At 33.6% G+C, this 19,144-nt stretch overlaps 1 protein-coding gene across 6 annotated transcripts in view; it reads left to right on the top strand.

The window, feature by feature from the left end:
• CHD7 (chromodomain helicase DNA binding protein 7) overlaps positions 1–19,144 on the top strand; it is a 227,968-nt gene that overhangs the window by 146,893 nt on the left and 61,931 nt on the right. For all 6 annotated transcript variants that reach the window (XM_031946368.1, XM_031946366.1, XM_031946369.1 and 3 more), the window contains 4 exons: positions 1,336–1,473; positions 2,551–2,616; positions 11,493–11,548; positions 16,408–16,522. In XM_031946368.1, coding sequence (XP_031802228.1) covers positions 1,336–1,473; positions 2,551–2,616; positions 11,493–11,548; positions 16,408–16,522 — 375 coding nt within the window. The remainder of the gene's footprint in view (positions 1–1,335; positions 1,474–2,550; positions 2,617–11,492; positions 11,549–16,407; positions 16,523–19,144) is intronic.

Genomic DNA, 19,144 nt, shown 5'->3' with positions numbered 1-19,144 from the left:
TCTTCTATTTTATTCTTCCCTACAAAAGCAGTTCTTGTGATAGGAACAACATTAAAAAACATTAGTGTAGTGTAGATATTTCAAAAGTTTTAATTGATGAAGAATCAATTCTTGGTACCTTGGATAAATGCCTTTTTGGTATATAATTAAATGTCACAGAAGCACTGTACCATGCTATAATATGTGGAAACTCTGGCACTTGAGTTCTAATTCTCTCGTTGCGATTGACCCGTTAATTGACTTTAGATAAATTATGGGAAGTAAATATAATTTATTTCTAAGTTTTTTATAAGGAGTAACTTTATTTCATAAGTGATTCTAAACTATAAATTGTTAAGAAAAGAGATTTCTTAGTTTCCCTGAGAAATTGCAATAATTCTATAGAGTGTAATGTCACATAAAGCTAATTCTGGGACCCCATTCCATAAAATTTATGTGCTATAATTAAAAAAAAAAAAAAGACATTGTTGAGATGTGATCACATAGTGTGGAATCCTAACAAGTCTCCACTATATTCTTAGCATCCAACTCTTTATCTAAATTTTATAGTCAATCTATATCTCTGTCCATAAAAATGTAACAATTCTGTTTGGCTGTATGGAAATTATAAAAAGTAAATTAAATATAGAGATTCTGCTTCATTATATCCAAATCTAGTTTGTTCCATTCTCAATGTGCTGTGTTAAAGAATTGCCATTCCAGTGGAGAAACAGTCTGGGAATTTAATAGATAGTATGTCAGAGATATAGTAACTTACTTTGGAGGAGATTTAGTATCTGTTTCAATACTGTTTTGTTCTTTCCATTTGCTAATGCTTTACAAATTCTTATATATAGTTATAGAAGAATATGGTGGCAATTCAAAACTATATGCCATTATTTCCAATCCAAGCTTTCTTTTTTCTTTAGCTTGCACTCTAAAACTCTTTATTTTCATTCATGAATATGCCATATTGGAGTGCTGGGAAAAGGTCTGGGTTTGAATCCACGCTGCAAGTACTTACAAGCTACATAATGTTGAGCAGTGCACTAAACAACTTCAGGCTGTTTTTTTTATCCTTAAAATGGGGATAAGATTCACTCTATAAGCTGTTAGGAAGCTTAAATTAGATATTGTATGGAAAGTGCTTTGGAACTTTTAAGTGCTATGTAAATTTCAGTAATTATTATAAAAGTAATATTATTTTCATCTATGTTTAATTTTCACCAAGAACAAGAACTTTGGATTTTTAAATGATGATTTATCAAAATTACTCTCAGCATGTGCCACTCTCTTCCTTGCTTTCAACGCATATGTGGGAAGTCAGTAATTTTTAATTTTTTTTTTTTTTTTTAGAAGAGACGCTCTAGCAGGCAGGTTAAAAGAAAGCGTTACACAGAAGACCTGGAGTTCAAGATTTCTGATGAGGAGGCAGATGATGCAGATGCTGCTGGGAGAGACTCCCCTTCAAACACCTCACAGTCCGAGCAGCAGGTCAGCTTGTGGTTGTGAATAAATAAATGAAGATGAACTGTGAATTCCTTACGTGGAAGCTGGATAGTTTAATAGACGACTGGACTTAGAACTTAGGGGTCTTCATCCAATGTTGGAGTAATATGCTAAGAGAAACGAGTTGTTTTGCTGTTTCCTTTAAAGAGCTATATTCACTCAAATTTATTTTTCTATAAGCCTATGATATGTAATTTGACACAATTCTAGAGAATTAATGGTCTCTGCTGAGGAAAAAAAATCAGAACTAGGCTACAAGGAGACTGAATTTACCTCTGAGAATTCAGTGCTATAGCTTCTATGACTTTAATAAACCACTCAAGCTTGTCTCCTGCTGTTAGGCACCATAAGAACTCCTTTATGAAATTACAGCCTTGTAGTACCCAGCAGGGTCTACTTTATTCTCTGTGCAATGTAAATGATGGATAAAATAGTTTGTATAAAATGAGGGATAGTAATATAAGAATGATTATTGTAAAGTTCGGTGTTTTTTTTTTTTTTAAATAGTGCTCTTTTCTTAACAGTATTGTACTTTAGTTAACAAACTCATAACCCATTGAAAAATATGTTAAATTCATGTCAGTGCTTTATTTAGTAATATGGCCAATGTTAAGCTGTTACATAATGTTTTATGTGATCCCTATAGATAAAAGATACTTAGAATAGTAGAGTGAGGACTACATTTACCTTATGAATGTAGATAAAGAAAAGTCATGTTTTCCATTGCAGCTATGTGGAGAGTATTCTGTATTGGCAGTTGCAGTTTCTTAATACTTGCTAGCTTTAGGAACTGGTAAGAGTTCCATTATTAAACTACAACATACCTATGAAATAATAAACACATGTATTTCTCCCCTTCTCTGTAGTTAGTTTTCTTCATATATGCAGTGATCCTTACTTGAGTAATAGCTGGATTTATCATATATCTATGTCTAACAAGTACTGAATTTGAAGGGGTGAATTAAGAAGGAGCATGAAATGTTTATCTGTTTTGCAAATGGCATAAAATCTTTTTGGTTAAAAAAAAAGCATTCCAGTTGACTCATAAACTTTATTTTTCAGGAATCTGTTGATGCAGAGGGTCCCGTAGTAGAGAAAATCATGAGTAGTCGATCAGTCAAAAAACAGGTAAAGAAAATTTGAACAATGAGCTTATTCCTAAAATAGGCTCTTGTTGATGCTCCTTCCCCTTCCTTTTCTCCCCACTCCTCTGTTTCACCCAATTCCATTTTGGAAGGAACCTTGATTGCCAGATAATTGAACATGTTACTCCTCCCCTACAAAAAGTCACCTCTTACTGCCTACACTGTGTTAGAGGGGATGACCTTGGGATTCTCAAAGGCTATTCCAGTGGAACATGCGTTCTTTTAGGTTCTATCAAGTTGGAAAATCTGTTGAGTATAGACTGTATGTCTGTTATCTGAGACATTAAGCCTGCTGTTCAGGACCGATCTAACCAAATTTGGAGAGGCACATTATCAGATTTGCCACCAAGAGATAAATTATATTGACCACATCAATTTAAAAAGACTTCATACTAATAATTAGAGAGGTTACAATCTATTATAAGTGAGGAAATATCCACATTGAGGAAATAATCCTTGGTAAGATCTAGTTCTATAATTTTTTTATTCTGTCACATTTCCCCATCCTCCAACCCCTGACCAATGTGGGTGGGATATGGCTAAGAAAGAGAACATATGGTGTATTTTGTGTATGATATTTGTCTTGCACATATGTATTTTTAATAGATTATAAGTCTTATAGGGATATCTAGAATTAGGATGCTTTCATTCAAATGTTATCTTGCTTTTTAATTTATAGACTTCAATTTGTTTACTTAAGTTGACTGGAGATGATTCTCTTTACCATGTTTTATATTTTGGTGGAAGTGGGGAAGTAGTGATAGTAGTGGGGGATGTGAAGTGGGAAGTTCTTTGTATTAAACTTTTAGTCAACAAGATTTTTTTTCCTCTGACACTATTTCTTTCCCCCTTTTTGTAAGTCTTTTTTTACTTATACCAATGAAATTTTCATGAACACTGTCTCTACTGTTACCGTGGAGGTGGAATACATGACTATTTCTAATGTAATTTCAGATGACAGCGTGAATCATTCTGAAGTATTTAGAGATGTACTAAGTTCACGTACATATGACAAAGTGAGCTAGGTGCACTTATAAAACTAGCCCCTAATAATAATAATGTTGGAAAAGAATTTTTTTTTATAATCTTAGTGCTAAGTGCCTCATTTCAGATGACTTCTTGTTCAAATAAGAGAAAACTTAAATCATCATGTATTTTTAAGAATTCCCTTAGGTATACCCAACATCTAAACTTTTCTGCTTCAATTGAAATCATTTCCCTCCTCTCCATTGGGTTGATAACTTTGAAATTTTGCATAACTTTCTCTTCTTTCTCATCTTCTATAATCAATCAGTTGACAAGTTTGCCAAGTCTGTATTTCTTGAATCTGCCTCTTTGATTCTGCTTACATGGCTACCATCTTTGGTTAGGGCCTTCCTCATCTCACGTATATTTTTGTAAGTCTCCTATTTGGTCACCCTGCTTTCAGTTTTTCTTTTCTTCAATACATTTTTAAGCTACATAATATAACCATCCCAAAAAGCAATAGCAATATATGTGTGGAGGGAAATATACATTGACTCTTTGGAAACATTAAAAAAACAAACATGAATATCTGAATTTTGATCTCTTCTTATAAAACAAGTGATGAATCAGGCTAAAAATATTTTTTCAATGAAAAATTAGCTTTATTTAACCTAAAAAGGCTATATTTCTGTTAAATTGAGGCCTATAGTGCCAGTTCATTTAAGAATTGTAGAGTTTTGGGAAAATATTGCATACTTGACCTAGCTTTAAAGAATAATCTCCTTCAGTGAGTCAAGTGACTTATTTGCCTAAATAGCATCTTGTTTGGATAGAACAAATCAATTTTGATTTAGTTGATAGTGCTTCAGTAGTCAGACCCAGCAGGTTTGGTGTTTCAGATTATAATTAGGCCACAATTATTCAGTAGCTAATTATTCATTCTTTGGATTTTGTAGGACATTGTTTCTCTTTTCTCCTATTTTACCTATATTTTTATCATTTCATTATTCATTAGCAACCCCAGTAAAGGAAAAGTGGGCTTTAGAGATAGTAGTGATGGTAGAATTTAAGAATAGGTATATGTTCTTCACAGAGTTTATAGTCTAATAGAGATAATAAAATCAACATCAATATATATGTCAGAGAGGAATATAGAGGTAGCATTGATGAGAATGAAGAAATTTAGCAAACATTTATCAAATATCTACTATGTGCTTGCAAAATACTTGTGATTACAAATACAGAGAATTAAATATTCCCTATTTGTAAGGATTTAGAGTATTTGTCTTGAGGACAAATCATAGTAAAAATATAAATACATGCTCCATAAATAGAAAGTGAATAAATTCAAAAATATACAAAGTAGTTAAATATGAAATAGTTTGGAGAGAAGGAACTAGCAGTTAGGGTGATCAAGAAAAGCATCATATAAGAGATAGTGCTTGAACTACATCTTAAAAGAAGAGAGAGATTCTGTGAGGTAAGATCAGGCATGAAACATGGCCACTGCAGAACAAACAGATTCCGAAAGGGAATGTCATAGTGTGTGGAACAGAGATCAGTGTGGTTGGATGGCAGCATATAAGAATGAGAATAATGCCCATTGGGGCTAGAAAGATAGGTGAGGGTCAGGTTGTGAAGGACTTAAGCTAAACAAAGGTATTTATATGGAGAGTCATTGCACTTGAGTGAGTAGGGGAGTTGCCTCTCACTAGCCTTAAGAAAAATTGCTTTGGAAGCATTGTGTAGATGGACGGAAATGAGGGATTTGAGGCAGGGAGACCAATTAGGAGGCTTTTGTAGTAATCTGGGTGAGGGTCACAAAAGCTTGAACTAAGATGGTAGTAGATGGATCAGTGATTTAGAGCTGAAAGGAAAGGACTTTGTAGGTCATCCTCTCAGTTTATAAAGGAAGAAGCTGAGGACCAAAAAGATTAAGTTAAGAGATTTGTCACACAGTAAATGACAAAACTAGGATTCCAATCTGGTACTCTGACTCCAAATGAAATATTTTTCTTCACATCTTGTTTTCCCTCAATGGGCTGTAACTTAAAGGGATAAAAAATAGAATTTAATGCCTTGAGACAGAGCAATTCAGATAGTATAAACCAAATAAAGATTCAGAAAAGCCCTGGAACTACAATTTTTATTGGTATGGGGAAACCTTTAGATGAGGAAAATCCTTCTTTCCAGGACAGGTCATCACTTTCTCTGCAGCATAGTAACAGGGAGTTTGCTTATACTACTGAGATCTAAGGCCCACAGTTACACAAGTAACTAAATCTACTGATTCACAGATGGTACTTGAGCTCAGGTCTATCTGATTCCATATTAGGAATTGAAAATATAAGACATAAGGTGCTGAGAACTTTAATTAAGTGATCCATTCTAAAATATAAGCTGCTTTAGGAAGAGATAAGGTCTTTTTTATTCTTTTATCTTCCACTACCCCTCACATAGCCTCTTATATGCAGACAGTTAACAAATATACTTTAGGAATGAATGATGAAATCTAACTAGTATCTTAAGTTTCTTATTGATAGGAACTATTTTATACAACTTAAAAAAATAATTTCAATTTCTGTCACTATGCTGAGATTGATAGTATGCTCAATAAAATAATTTTATCATCTAATTATAGTTGGAGAAGACATTAGAAATTACTATTTGCTTACAAAGTCTTTTACTAAAGGACAATTCTTTCTGCTCACTAATCCTAGAATCTTTAGCTTCCCTGGCTTTCTGTTTCCTTACCTGTGAATCCTGATCCCCAGCACTGAATTCTCTTCTGTTCTAGGGCTCCTGGACATCACTGGAAAAGTCTGTCTAAAATAAAAGATCAAGCTTACTTACTTCATCTCCTCTCTAACTTCAGTTGGGCTCTTGCTGAAGCTTGGCAGTTCTATTTACTTGATGCCTATTGATTCTCTATTTCATTCCCCATTGACTATTCCAAAATTCCTTTCCTTTTCCCTTCTTGAGTTATTTAGCTAGGGACTCCTTCAGCCACTCTCCTTCGTTCTTCCTATCATGAGATACTTTTCTTAGAAAAAGATACTTCTGTTCTTATTCTTGCCTTTGATCCCATTTGCTCCTATATCCACAAGGACCAAGTTCCAGTAAATATTGCTTCTTTATCATACATCTTCTGTCTCTCACCATTTTGCCTTACAGACATACTCGGCTCTTTCAAATCTCAAACTCCTCATCCCAAGAAGTTTACATTCTATTGGGGGGGGGAGGGAGAGAGAGAGAGAGAGAGTGTGAGTGTGTATACACACATACAGAGAATACACATAACAAAAATAAATACACATAAATATAAGATAGCTAAATAAATGTCAGTTAGATAGGGAGAGTGCTGTCAGTTGGGTAACCAGGAAGGACTTTATGTAGAAAGTTGTACTTGATTAGTATCCTGGAGAGATCCCATGAGGCAGATATGATGAGAAACTGCATTCCAGTCATGGAATTGGATGGGGGTGGGAGATAAGGTGGGGGGGGGGGGGAGACTAGTGCAAAGGCACCGAAAGAAAGGAAATGAAGTGACATGTGGAGAAGAGAGAAAAATCTGGTTTGGCTGGAACATCTGACATTTAGAACTAAACTAGATTGCAATCTCCTCTATGAGTTTTTTCCTTGATTTTTGTGAAAAAAACAGTCAATTTAAAAAAAAAAAAAACCTTTCCCTTCAGATCAGAACTTCTTATTTTAAGAAGTTCTTTGATGAAGTTATAATATTATACAATATAGTTAGCTGCCATCTCTTCCTACTGGCCTTTAAATTTCATGGGGGCAGGAATTATCTTACGTTAAAATATTGCCTTTGCCCAATGCTTAACATAGTACTCTGTGCACAGTCGGTATGAACCTATTATATGTTTTGCTATTATTGTTCATTTATTTCAGTTATGTTTGTCTCTTCGTGACCCCATTTGAGGTTTTCTTGACAAAGATACTGGAGTGTTTTGCTATTTACTTCACCAGCTTATTTTATAAGTGAGGAAACAAAGACAAACATAGTTAAGTGACTTGCCCAGTATCACCAGCTAGTAAGTGTATGACGCTGGATTTGAACTCATGAAGATGAGTCTTCCTGATTTTAGTCCAGCAGTGTATCCAGTGGACCACCTAGTTGCCCCTCTGTTGAATGAATGAACACTTTTTATTAGCAGTTTTAGATAGGTTTGCTGGAGGAAAGGGTTGCAACTTCATGTGAAAGTAATATTTGAAGGCTCTGTATATATTATAGTTATTGATCCTATTGTCTTTTCCCTTATTATGAATAATTTTTTTAAGAAGTCAATTAAAGGGGCAGCTAGATGATGCACCAGCCCTGAAGTCAAGAGGACCTGAGTTCAAATGTGACCTCAGACACTTAACACTTCTACCTGTGTGACCCTGGGCATGTCACTTAACCCCAATTGCCTCAGCGAAAAAAAAATTTAAAAGTCCATTAAAACCTTTAAGAAGTTTTACTTTCTGTTGGTAACTTTCTTGACATAAAGATTTCAGTTCTATAAAGAAAAAAAATGAAAGCAATACCTGCACTTAAGCAAGTAGTTTGGGTTCTACTTAATGCAAAATATATAAAAAATAGTTTCTGGGGCTTGGGACAGAGAGAAAAGGGAATCAGGATAGGCTTTCAGTTCATCCTTGAATGTAATCTGTGGGTTCTAAGAAGTGGAGGTGATGAAGGGGAGCATTGTATGGAGGCATTTTTGAAAGCTATGAAAATGGGAGATGGAATATTCTATATGAGGAGGAGCAAATAGTCCATTTTGCCAGAAACGTAGAATGTATGAGAGAAAATAGTATAAAATCAGTCTGGTGAAAATTGCTTTAAAAAATTACTCCAATACTAGTTTTGTTATTTTGATATATATGGGTTTTATTTCCTCTTTTGTGACTCTTTAAATTGGTTATAAATTAAATGCTTAAGAAAGGCTAATGGGTTTTAGGTCCCATTTTGGTATGAAAAGGGGCTGATTTGCTTTCCTGGATAGCTCCAACAGTAATGACAGCTTGCTTCATGATGTTTGGAACTTTTCAATTTAAATGGAAAACATGTGGTTCTCAAAGTGCCACTAATAAACTGAGTATTAGAATTTCAGTTCATGATATCCATTTTAAAGTTAAAAATATTTAAATACTGGATTGCTGCTTTTTTTGTTGGAAATAAGACCTTCGAACATTAGACTTTTGTTCACAGGGACTAACTCAAATACACAGCAGCTTTTAAAAACATTATTTTGACTAGTTCTTGTGTTTTGGAAATTTAGTCATTTACATAGATGTCCTGGACTATTTCTAAGTATTAATTGGAAGCACTTATAGCATAAAATGCTTTCTTTGAACTGTGTGGGTAGCTGTAGTAGAGAGAGTACTAAAATTCAAATGAGGCTTTATATCCAAGCTCTGCCAATTCTAGCGATGTGACTCTAGGTAAGTCAAGTCATTTCTCCAAGAGCTCATTTCCTGTTTATAAAATGAGGAATTGCTTGCTATTCTTTCCCACAGTTTAATTAAACTAACATTTATTGAGCACCTGTACTGTGCAAGATGCTATGTTAGGTACAAAGACAAAAGCAGTCCTGTTCTAAAGGACCTTGTATGGTGTTTAACCGTAGGTTATTTATGAAGATCAAATGAGATCAGTTGTCTTGGTCTTTGAGATGATTGTGTCAGCTGCAGATGCTTCTTAAAATAGAGCTAAATTCTATGTTTGTGGCATGTACCCATATTTTTTCAGCATTTTAGGACTCTGGTGCTCCACATAGAACATTCAGTAGCATGAGCTAAAATATAGTAGCCAGTAGAGGCAGGAAAATAAATATTGATGACAGGAAATATGATGGTCATGTGTTCATTGAATCATAAATCTAGGGCTTTTGTGGGAAATTTTCACTGAGCTCCAATGAACAAACAGACCACAGAGTGCCTGGCATATAAAAGTAGCTGATAAATGGTCCGAAGGAAGGAAATCTGACTTCAATTAGTTTATTTAAACTTTGTGACATATCCAAAAGGCAGCTAGATGGCACAGTGGATAGAGCACTGATATCAGGAAGATCTGAGCTCAAATCAGGCCTCAGATACTTAGTAGCTGTGTGACCTTGGGCAAATCATTTAGCCTCTATTGGGATAATAACAGCACTTACCACAATGAATTATTTTGAGGATCAGATGAGGTAATATTTGTAAAGCACTTGGCACAGTACATAGTAGATATTTAATAAATACAATTTCCTTTCTTCCAATAAAATGACTTCCAAATGACTTTTCCATTTTTAAATTGGAATTATATAAATGAATAAATGTTAAAGCACAGGCTACAGCAGAAGAGTGGGGGAGATGAAAAGTAAATGAGTTTTGGAGAAATTATTATCCAAATGGATGACTTAACTTTTGTTTTCACAATTTGTAGTTCCTTCTGCTGGGTCACCAAGTATGTAGGGAACACATTTCTTTTTATTTGTTTCATCAAAGATGAGCAGTCTGGAACAAAGATGGCCTGCCTCTTTTTACATTCATTGTAGAATACCTACCATCTTTATCATGGGAGTAGGGCATACTAACACTGTGACATTTTATAGACTGGCCATTCTGGTAGTCATTCATTCTCTCATGGAGCCACTAATAGTTATTGGTCATACTGTGGACCCTCATTCCATTCCCTTTTTGGTCATACCTATCAGTGTTCCCATGGGGGTGAGTAATTCCAAAAAATTAAACTTTGTAAAATCAGGCTGCAGCAATTAGATTTGATCCCAGTAATTGATGATTTGAAGTTCACAGAGATAAGTTTTGAAGAGAGATCAGTTTTTCTGAACATATTTTGTAACTTATTCTCTAATTGGTGGAATCTTCAGACTTCTTTATGTTCTTCACCCATTTGTTCTTACATTTCTTTTTTTCACAAAAGTCACATGATCTCCTTACACCATAGCTTGGCCATTCTTTTAATAGAATATAAAGACAATTCCTAAACATCTGTAAATACTATTCTTCTTTATATTCATATCCTATCTCATCACTCCTTCTAAAGGAAAATGAGCACATTTCAACTGCTTAACACTGAAACCAATGTTTCAGTAGGGGTAGGGAAGAACCTTAAAGATTGAGACACAAACTTAAAATAACAAAGTATTGTCATCTCCCATAAATACATTCTAGTATTCTGAAATGAGAGATGTTACAGTCTTAAGTTTGAATATCCTTGTTTTTAATGCCATATATTACAATGCCATCCTTACTTGAATGCAGTATTTTGGGTGTTAATTTAATTTGGCTGCTATGTACGTGTGACATCTTGCTGGAGAAAATTTAATTCGTACTACTGAGTAAAACCAAAGCCATGCATAGTGATGCATTAAAATTATAGCACAAGAACGGGTGTTAGGTTTATATGTTTTGTGTTTGGAGTTATTAACTATATGAGGACTAAACTTGCTTTAAACTATTTTAAAACATTACAAAACCCACAATGTAAAGTTGCCATGAGCCAGCCAAAAATAATACATATGGCATTTAGGAGTGCAGTTGCTAATTGGCTACTGCCTGAGAAAATGGTACACTTGGCGTCTACTTAACGCTGTGGGTTTGGCAGAAAGCCAGATTTGGGGTCAAGTTGTTGTGAATGAAGCTGCATGTGGTTAGGGAGGAGTTAAAATGATTCATGTCTTAGAAGTTAGAGTAGGCAGAGGATAAGCTGTTGTAGGGAACGCTTTACACATACAGGCATTCCATCTTACTCCCCTCCACTGAACTACAACATACTTTTATCCCTGAAAGGTGCACGTATTCTATCCTTTGGTGGGAGGGAATAATTAAACTGCTAAATGTCTCAGTAGATGATTTTAAGCATTTTGCTGAAAATTTCTTTTGTTGCAGAAGGAGTCTGGAGAGGAGGTGGAAGTAGAGGAATTCTATGTGAAATACAAAAACTTGTAAGTAAATCTTATTCTGGGGACAGGGGCAGTCATTTTTGAAAATTTCAATCATTTTGTAAAAATAATGTTTTGACTATTGATCACATAATTTATGTTTATCTGACCAATATTAATTCTTTGGTGACTTACATTTCTGTGAGAAGCAAAATGCATGAGATTTTTAAAGCATTTCTTATGAATTTTTTCTTTGAAAAGTCTCTAATTGGTATATAATGAATGTTTGCTAATTTCCTTGCCTAATAAATGAGAAGAATTTATAAGAAAAAAGTCAGCTTAGTAAAAATGAATGAAAGAAGCTCTGTACTACAATTTCTCCCCAACCTCACTAATAAGCATGTTGAAAGATAAGCTTTCTAAATGAACTTAAGTATTAAAGAAGGATATACAAAAGGAATTGCATCATTGGAGATAATTGAATTCAGTGGGCCAAATTTTATAGCTACTAATGGGCAAAAGTCTATAGGGGATGAGTAGGAAACAAAAATAATGTTAAGCTGATTTGATTAAGAAATACTGTAAAAACAAAACAAAACAACAACACAAAACAAAATAGTCATTTTTGTTCCCTAAGAGAAAAGGTAGAAATGCTGATTCAAGGTAGCAGCTAGAAAAACTGGTTATTTTCTGTAATTGGCTAAATAATACAAAGAGATCATTTTGGACAAGGTTAATTTCTCTGGGCATTGGTAGCCACAAGTAATTTTAGTGTAATTTTTAGCAGTTTAGGTAAAATATTACACTTCATTTGAGAAAATATCAGAAACTTATTAAAATCTAATATCAATTTTTTAAAAAAGAGTAACTATTTTAATAAATATGTTCGATTATGACTACTAATAACTACATTAGTCTTTTAAATTCTGAAGATTTTCCCAAGATGTTGTAACCTGGTATTATCAAATTAGATGGTAGAATTAAGATCTTGAAAAAAAAAATCTCAACAGGCTAGAATTAATTACAACACAAACTTAATAAAATGAAATTTCATAAATGTAAGGACATTAATTTGGATTTTTCAAAAATCAGCTTCACAAATATGAGATTGAAGAAATGTGGCTAGATAACAATTCCTATGAAGGAGATGGATGTTTTCATATACTGAAAGCTTAATATGAATTGATAATGTGATATGGTAACTCAGAAAGCTAATGCAAGTTTTGAAGTCATTAATGTGCCCAGAACAAGAGTAGTGATCATTTTATTGTGCTCTACTTTGCCAGACCACATCTAGAATATTGTATTCAGTTCTTTGCCACATTTAGTAATTGGCAATAAAATAGAAGAAAGAGCTAATGAAATGGTAAAGGGATTGAAGACCATGCCCGGCAAAATACAAGGAACTGGAGGTATTTATAACTTCCTAAGAGAAGCCTTAGAAGGGGATATGGTAGATGTCTTCAAGTGTGTGAAGGGAAATTCTATAGAAAAAGAATTAGGCTTGTTCTTTCTTATCCTGAGTAGCAGAACTAGAAGCAATGCATAGAAATTACAGAGAGATAGTTTTGGAATCAATGTAGGGGAAAAATAAAAGTCTGACTATCAAGTAATAGCTGTTCATAATTAGAAAGAACATAACTTTAAGGAAACTCGGTTCTTCTTTACTCGTTGATCACTTATGACATTCTAAAAGGAATTCCTGCCTAGGTACAGGTTGCACTAGATGATCTCTAAAGTCTTTCAACTATGAAATTATTTGATTAACCTTTGTGGTTTTTCAGATGATTTTATACCATCAAGAAAGGCATGAATGATGGAATAGTTAAAAAAACTTGGGCTCTGGTCTTAGACTTGCCACTATCTATTTAGGCAAGCTACTTAAGTTGGCTGGGTCTCAGTATCCTCATCTTTAAAATAATGAAGTTAGATAATGAAGATGATTTCTTAAGATTTTTTCATTTCTAACGTTCCTTGGTTCTAACAGAAAAACTGGTGTGTGTGTGTATGTGTGTGTTTCATCTTATTCAGATTATTCTGCATAGTCTTTCAAAAACATGCAACTAGACCATGGACACTGATATTAAGATAAGATTTCTAACCTTTAGAAACATTTTTTAAAATACATCTTTAATGTTCAGGAAAAATGATTTTAATTCAATTAATTCTTTAGGAGTTGATGATTGTAATAGAAGAGTAAAGAGTAAAACATAAATTGGGATTACTTTGTAGAGTCATCTCAGTACTACAAATTGACAGTAAGATTTGGGTTTATATTGAAGGAAACATCACAAGGACAGTATTCATTGATATAGAGGATAAAAGCTTGACAGTATGTTTTTAAAACAGGCACTACTAGAGAAGGAGCTTGAACATCATATCAAGGAATCCAGGGGAGACTTACGTGGCCATGATGTTGCAAGTAAATCTGAAGTTTTATTTAGTCGTGCTTCTGTCCGGCCTACAAGGGTTAGAGTGACAAATGCACTAGGAATCATCACTACCTAATGTAATGTATGTATTGCACTACTTAGTAGTGCAGTGTATACATAGTGAAAATTTCACAAGCATTTTATGAACAAAAAGAGTAATTAACATCTATACGAGATTCATCAGCAAAATTTCATATTCCCAAATAAAAACATCAAGAGGTGCCATGATGGGTCTTAAGAATATAATCAATTTGTTGATATTGAAGACAACAGAGAAACAGAAGTAATACTTGGGCAACAGCACCCAAACATAGAGCCTAGATATTGGTTGCTGGGAAAGGGCACTGACTATATTAACGTGGATTGGCTCAGTTTGAATAAGATGCTTTTTCTAAACCTATGGAGAAGACAAAGACAGAGCTTTAAATAGTTCTACTAATCCATATAGACACTTCAAATCATTCCTGTGGTGTTGGGTTTTTTTCCATTCATATTATCATCAGGTAATCAAATTTAACATAGCTACATAAGCGTAGAATTATTATAGTGTATTTTATGCATTCTAAAGGGGGAAAGTATGAAATTCATATTACAAAATGGTAAAGAAAGCTTCATTACCAGAAAGAGGTCAGATTTTTTTTTTTTCTTTTTTGACGGAATTTCCATATGGTGTGAATATATTATTTTTAGGCTATACAAACTATAGGTGTATTTTAGACATTTTGTTAATCTCATTCTTTTTATGTCTAATCCTAATCTTGAACTCATGCATGCCTCTTTCCCTCCCTCTAATTATCTATTCTGATGAAGTAACACAGCTTTAATCATCAACTCTGATTCAGCTTTCCTGTTTTTTTTCCCCTGGAGTTGGTTATTATTAGGACTTAAAATATAAAAGTCACCAACTGACTGGGAATTTTATGCTGGTTTATAGGAAGTGAATGAGACTAGACACATTTTTATAAGTATCTGTCTCTATTTCATTGCAACACTCTAGGCACTGCCTCCAAACTGGAACTGAAAGCTGTCTGCATATATGCCTGTTTCCAGTTCTAAACGGTGTCTGTATCATAGACTTTTAAGTATAGTGTTACTTCTGTTTTCCAAGAGTATGTCTCAGTGACAGAATTTCTTTGTCAGAAACTTTATCACCAGAAATAGTAATGTCCTAGGAGCCATAGGGATGGATTCTAGAATCTCAGATCCTTATCTGAAGCCCATACATAGCTTTAAAAAAATCCTTAAATAGTAACTGAACTAGCATTGTACGTATCAGGAAATGTAAAATGTGGGCAGAGAGGGGAGGGCGAGTTTTGAATTGAGGTTAGAAATGGGAGAAGAGAGGACTCATTCACTTCTGCTCAGGTACAGTTGAGGTTGAGTCTGAAGAAGGAAACCTTTCAGCAGCTAGAACCATGCCTAAAGAAAGGCTGGTATAAGTTTAGAAAACAAAAACAAGAGACAAAGGAAACACAAGCCATCTTCTTTCACCAATCTTCTTTCCAAAACCCACTCCTCAAGTAATTTTTAGCAACTTCCAGAGGCTGCTTTATCTTCATAGGGAAAGAGGGGCCTTTCTGTGATCATCATTGTGCTCTTTCCTTGTCCTTTAAAATGGCAGAGGAAAGGGAAGGGAATGTCATAAAATGAGCAAAGCTTACATTACAGATTACTTTAATAGACTTAGGATGATGTTAAGGTTCCTTCTGAGCTTCCTACTTGTTCCTCATACATAAAACTCCTTTAAGGAGAAGAGCCTTTCAAAACACAATTCAAAATAAAAGCAAATTTAGTGCAAATGAATTTCCATTCTAATATAATCAGTCATTCCATCAATAAGTATGAGTGATTGGTTATCAGATCTTTCCCTGTTTTAATAGGGGGGGATGGGGTGAAGAGAAGAGGAGGCTGGGGGCAGAAGACAAAATTTCAGGCTTCCCAACTTTGCCTAGGGTAAGCCCTACTTGCCTTCAACTGGGCTGGGTCAAATAGGAGGTGGAGCACTAAGTCATTTTTGTCCAACAGGGATAAACCCAGACAATTCTGCTTTATGGAGTTTTTGATTTTTTTTTTCCTAAAGTAAAACTATTATAAATGGGTGTCTTTCTCAGGGAGATATCATTATACATGTACCTTTCATTTCCCAAGGCAATGTCATATTCCAAAAATATAACTTCAGAAGAATTTGGACCCTGTAAAAGAGGGCCTTGATTCTACTTCTCTCTTCCATGTATCAGAGAAGAGGAAATTAATCTTATTTATCAAGCTTTAGCCATGAGTGACAACTTTTCATCTTAGTTTTTCTTGTATTTGTTGTTATTTCTTGAACATTAAACAATGCCATTTTGAGAGTAGTGAAGGAGGGGGTGTCCAGTACTATAACTATTAACAGTTTATTTGGCTTGTTTGATTCAAGAGGTAAAGGATAAGGGTAAGTTGATGAATAGGGATTCTGTTTGTTTTTCAAGGATTATTATTTTATTCTTTTAGCTCTTACCTTCACTGTCAGTGGGCATCCATAGAAGACCTGGACAAAGACAAGAGGATTCAACAAAAGATTAAGCGATTTAAGGCAAAGCAGGGCCAGAACAAATTCCTTTCAGAGGTAGGAAAAATAAGATTAAATTTTTAAAGGTTTTTTTTTTTTAACTATGTGTTAAAATTTAGAATTCAATTCAATTAAATTATCAGAAGTTGGATTTGTCTCATTTATTGTTTTTCTTATATACTTCTAATTGGTTATAGCTCGAAAATTTGTAAATGTAAATTTTTTTCATTTTTCCTTTGCTTATTCTAAAAGATACTAGTCTTTTAATCTTTTGGGGAAATATTGTGACATTCTGATTAAAATCATAACCAGGCCAAAAAAAAATTTGTGTATAAAAATTCTACTAAAATATAATAAGAAAATCTAAATAGATAAAAAATGAGAATTTTAGAGTTTTACAACTCAAAATGTTGATTTGGAGGATATGGACTGGATTTTTCTTGTTTTGTATTTTAAATAGCTGTGTGTTTGCAAAAAAAAAGTAGTCACATTTTAAGAACTTATGTCCTGTCATATAGATGCCTCCTCATTCTGAGATTTTTGTGACATGAGAGAGACCACAATACCTAGGACAGAAAAGGGAGTCTGCATTCAAAAGCAATACTGGGTCCCCCTCCACAGTAGCCAATTATACTTGAAAAATGCCTGGCATTTTTCTGTGATTTGGCTTAGTGCCCACTCGGGACTCAAAGCTTTTGATCACCAATTTAATTTCACTTAGAGTCACAAATAGCATAAGAGAAGAGATCCTACCAAATGAAAAATTAGACTTGCTGATTTGTTTAGATCTTTGCTATGTAGCAAGTTAGAAAAAGATCTCGGAGGTTGTGAAATTGTAGGCAAAATTATCATTCATTTAACAAATAACTTTTATTTTGAGGGTTAGAAACACTTGGTCAATTCAATTCAGTAAGCATTCTCAATATTTTATGTAGAAAAAATTTTTTTTAAAGATCAACAACTCAGAAGACATTTTAGGTTCCCCTTATTTTCTGTGAGGCCTGTCTGATAGATTTCAGATCTTATTTTGGATAAGAGATCAAGTTGACTTATTTTAGACTTTAAAATATGTTGATAAATTAACCTATGATTTATTGATAGTGAGCTCTTTGCCTTTTACCAGCCATCTTTTCAAGTTCATAGAATTACTTTACTTATCTCTTATAGAATCCTTAAGTTGAGTTGGTCTTAACAAGAGCTGTTTCCAGGAGAATCCCATAAAGCTTTATTTTTGTGGCTGTTTTTCATGAGATACAAACAAATATATGATATTTATGGCAATGGAAGAGTGAAAAAAATCAGACGTCATTTTGGAGCCTAGATAAGAGGTTAAAAATTATAGTACTTAGAGAGTACTGGGCAACAAAAGTGCTAACTTTGTCAGTGGAAATGAGAAAGATGGGGAATAGCAATAGTGGGATATATATATTTCCACATTTGGTCCTGACCATAGCTTCAAGTGTAGCCAAGCCATATTTTGCTCTACTGTCTATCTGGTCTTACAGTAAGGAAATTGGATTGTAGTTATTTTAAGAAATTTTTACTGTTACTTGATTGTGTGGCCTTAGGAAAATAACACCTTGAGCCTTATTTTCCTGATCTGTTAAATTAAGGAGTCACATTTGATTTATAATGTCCTTTCAGAATCTAAAATTCTAATTTCTAAGATTATGGTAATTTTGAATTGAGTTAAGACACACATCACAGAATGTATGTTTTTCAAAATATATATCATCAGTAGATGAATCACCTCTATATAACAAATATAAACTTTTAACACTATCCTGATTAAAAATTTTATTTAATAGAGAAAGCCACTCCTGCAGAAGATAGAAGTTTTTTCAAGTATTTTTCCCCCCTGAGGCATTTGGGGTAAAGTGACTTGCCCAGGGTCACATAGTAGGATAGGTTAAATGTCTGAGACCAGATTTGAACTCAGATCCTCCTGAATTCAGGGTGGGTATGCTATCCATTATGCTACCTAACCTTAAGTATTTTTATTAAAAATTTTTAAAAAGAAACTGTCCATCATCCTTTATACTACATGGTTTCACTACTAGAGCTTTATTTTCATTTATAACTATGTATGTAGCACTTGATTCCCTTTGTTTTTGTGAAATTCTTTTTTACCCTAAACCTTGATAAAATAAGTAAGTCACAAATATTGCAGTTTATAACTCTAAAAGCCTGTAGAGTTTCTTAAACTTTTTGCATCATGGATACCTTTAGATATCTGGTGAAATTCTCTATACCTTTTCTCAATATATTCTGAAATAAAATTCATAAGGTAAATTATACAGGATTACAAAAAAGAAGTATGCATTTATATGGAGATATAATTGTAAAAATATTTTTTAAAACAAGATTAAGAACCTCTGAATATAAAACCTTTCTTATTTTTAAAAAAAATTTAATAGGATATTTTTGGTTATCAGTCAATAAACTGGGTCTAAGAAAGTTTTTCAGTGTGTGTGTGTATATATATATATATATATTTTTTTTTTTTTTTAAATTCAGGAAGTTGTTATATAGGGAATATCTAATTCTGTTCTACAAATATTTTTGTTTCAGTGATGAGTATAAATATTACATTTATATTTTGCATGTGAATCCAGAGTCTCTGTAATAATCAGCATATTTTGAATAAGGAACTGGTTCTATAATTTCATTTTTGTTAAG

This window comes from Sarcophilus harrisii, chromosome 1 (assembly GCF_902635505.1).
Source record: "Sarcophilus harrisii chromosome 1, mSarHar1.11, whole genome shotgun sequence".
Taxonomy (NCBI): Eukaryota; Metazoa; Chordata; class Mammalia; order Dasyuromorphia; family Dasyuridae; genus Sarcophilus; species Sarcophilus harrisii.
This window is presented reverse-complemented; position numbering and strand designations above follow the sequence as displayed.